Here is a 3,362-nt window from a genome sequence, read left to right on the forward strand (position 1 = left end):
TTCCAGACCTTGGCCACTCGAACTGGGAAGAAGTTCTTCCTAATGTCCAGTCTAAATCTGCTCTCTGCTAGCTTGTGCCCATTATTTCTTGTAACCCCCGGGGGCGCCTTGGTGAATAAAACCTCACCAATTGAAGTTTCTACCCGACATTGAGGCTCTTCGGAGAGCAATGCAGTCACTGATAACCAGCAGACATTGCCTCTCATTGCAGGGCAGGAAACACCTCCTGAAACACCTTCCAATGATGAGCATACATGATGTCACCCTTCAATGGTTCCTGCTTCAACCCTGCAACATTCCTCCTTGTTGGCATCCCCGGGCTTGAATCCTTGCACATGTGGATCTCGGTCCCCTTCTGCTCCATGTATGTCATTGCCCTCCTGGGGAACTGCACCATCCTCTTCATCATCAAGACAGAACAGAGCCTGCATGAGCCCATGTACGTTTTCCTCTCCATGTTGGCCATCATTGACCTGGTCCTCTCCACCTCCACCATCCCCAAGCTGCTGAGCATCTTCTGGTTTAACACCTGGGAAATCAGCTTCAGTGCCTGCCTCCTCCAGATGTTCGTCATTCACTCCTTTTCCACCATAGAGTCTGGGATCTTCGTGGCCATGGCCTTCGACCGGTATGTGGCCATCTGCAAGCCCTTGAGACACAAAACCATCCTAACCAATGCGATCATCATGGCTATTGGGCTTGCAGCCGTGACCCGCGGAGTACTGTACATCTTCCCTCTGCCCCTGCTCACCACACGGTACGCGTGCTACCGGACCAATGTCATTGCCCACTCCTACTGCGAACACATGGCTGTGGTGATGCTGGTGTGTGAAGACATCACCATCAGCAACCTCTATGGCTTGGCCATTGGCTTCTTAGTGCTGGTCATGGACTCGCTTGTCATCCTCCTGTCCTACTTCATGATCCTGCGAGCCGTCCTCCGGCTTGCCTCCATTGATGCCCGCCTCAAGACTTTCAGCACCTGCGTCTCCCACCTCTGTGCCATCTTGGCTTTCTACACACCCATTGTGGCATCATCCATGACGCACCGCTTTGGGCGGCATGTGTCTCCTCACATTCACATCCTGCTAGCCAACTTCTACCTCCTTGTGCCGCCCATGCTCAACCCCATAGTGTATGGTGCCAGGACCAAGAAGATACGGCACAGGGTGCTCAAGCTCTTGTGTCCCAGGAAACACTTCCTCTGAACACCAGGAAGCAAGCACCTTCTTTGAGAAATTGCTTCAGCATGTCTTTATCTACTGCAGTCTCTGGAAAGACCAAGATCCACATCTACAACACAGTCATCATCTCCACTCTCCACTACGGATGTGAAACGTGGGTGATCAACCATTGTCATCTAAAGAGTCTGGAGAGGTATCATCAATGATGCCGCCCAAAAATCCTCCACTTCCAGTGGGGAGATCTCTGCACAAATGCAAGTGTCATTGTTGAAGCCAATGTTACCAGCATTGAGTTGGTGATCTTCAAGCACCAACTTTGCTGGACCAGATATTGTTTGCCTGTCTCTTGCCTCCCAAAACAAGAGCTCTACTCCCAATTTAGTAAGAGCAAAAGGTCTCACGGAGGCCAGAGGAAATGCTACAAGGACACACTGAAGACACCTCTCGAGAAAAGGGATGCCGACATCAAGAGTTGGGAAGAGCTTGCTGTCAACCAACTCCAATGGTGCCACAACCTCAACCAAGCAACAGCCCATTTTGAGATAATGTGTCTTGCCCTCAAAGCAGAGAAAAGAGAGTAGAGGAAGGAAAAGGAAAGGCTCCCCATCCTGAAACCTACTCTTCCCTCTAGAAAGACCTGCAACTTCTGTGGACAGATCTGTGGCTCAAGGACTGGACTCTTCAGTCACCTCCAGACCCATCAGTCAGCCATGGTAGAAATCAACCTCAAATTGAGGGATTGCTGATGACAATGACCTCCAAATGCTGCTTCTGCCCAGTTCTGCACTGAAGGGCAGTGGACAAAGGGGCAGATCTATGCACAAGGATGGTGGGTCGGTTGCATTGCTGGCATGCCCCAGCGGGGTGAACCCAGCAAGCACGGGGCACAATAGCTGTGGAGACACAGTGGCATGGACTTTATAACCACGATACCAAGTCCAAAGCGCTCCTGTGTAGGTACTCTGGTAGCTAGCACCTGATAAAGCCTTCCTGGCTGCATCTTCACTGCTCCAGTGATCTATCCAGGCTCACACAGGGATGTTATACATCACAGTCACACCTTCATCCTGCAATGTCAACATGCCTGTGTCTCGTACACATGGAGCATTTGATTACCCTTGGGGATTAAGTGCTGGTGAGGGAAAGAGGGGACCCAGGGTCAGTTCCCAGCTCTGCCACACTTCCCTAGTGTCCCTTGGTCAAGTCATTTCACCTAATTTGTGTCTATCACTCACATGTGAGCAACCAGACTCTCCTACTTGCTGGGGCACGGTGCAGGTAAAGGATGGGGTTAGTGGAAATCAGTGAAATTTGAGCGGAAATCTCCTTTTTAAATTTGCATTTGCAAGGTGCTCTGCTGCCATAGTAAGTGTCCTGATATAAGGACCTAGCACTTGGATGCTTATCTTGCTGGGGTGAAGGAAGGAAAAGGAAAAAGGAGGAAGGAGGACCCAGGAAACTCTAAGTCTATTAGTCTTACCTTGGTCCTGGGGAAGCTCTCTGACAAAATTATCCAGGAGCACATCTGTGAGGGACCAGCAGGGGACATTATGCTTAGGGGCAACCAACATGGGTTCATTAGAGGCAGGTCCTGTCAGACCAACCTGGTGGCCTTCTACGACCAGGTCACAAAAGCCTTGGATACAGGTGTTGCAGTGGATGTAGTCTTTCTGGACTTAAGAAAGGACTTTGACACTGATGTAGACATGCCATGGTTAAAAAACTGAAATAAAGTAAAAAATAAGCTAAAAAGCCTTGAGGCAAAGGCTCGGCAAGGCACTCAGTTGGCTTTCCACGCTTGAGAGGGTGGGCAAATCATCAGTCTGACTATCAATGTGCCTGAGCCTTATAAATGGTTTGATGTAATTTGTAGTATTTGTGTGTCACCTGGTGCCACCTCAACTACTTGGCTAACCGTCTTAAGCAACATAGTATTTGTCACAACCCAAGGGTGTGATTTTTGTTTGGGTGTGCTTCGGCACTGCTAAATTGTTTCCCAGCACTCGGAGCTTTCTTTGCAGGGTGCATTTCTGATCTGCAAAGAGGGAAATGTACGGTGCAAAGGAGTTCCCGCCACCCGCATGCAAATTTGTGTCCCACTATTGGCCAGTTCTAAATTGTTCCCACATGGCAGCTAGCGATTGGCTTGCTAGCCGTGTAAGAGGCTTGAGTGGTTTC

At 49.8% G+C, this 3,362-nt stretch overlaps 1 protein-coding gene across 1 annotated transcript; it reads left to right on the forward strand.

Annotated features, from left to right (window-relative positions):
* The first annotated feature begins 254 nt into the window (after window positions 1-254).
* Window positions 255-1,208, forward strand: LOC132249572 (olfactory receptor 52M1-like). The gene has a single exon (XM_059724957.1). The coding sequence runs from the start codon at window positions 255-257 to the stop codon at window positions 1,206-1,208; it is 954 nt and encodes a 317-aa protein (XP_059580940.1).
* Window positions 1,209-3,362: the final 2,154 nt, after the last annotated feature.

This window comes from Alligator mississippiensis, chromosome 1 (genome assembly GCF_030867095.1).
Source record: "Alligator mississippiensis isolate rAllMis1 chromosome 1, rAllMis1, whole genome shotgun sequence".
In the NCBI taxonomy this organism is placed as follows: domain Eukaryota; kingdom Metazoa; phylum Chordata; order Crocodylia; family Alligatoridae; genus Alligator; species Alligator mississippiensis.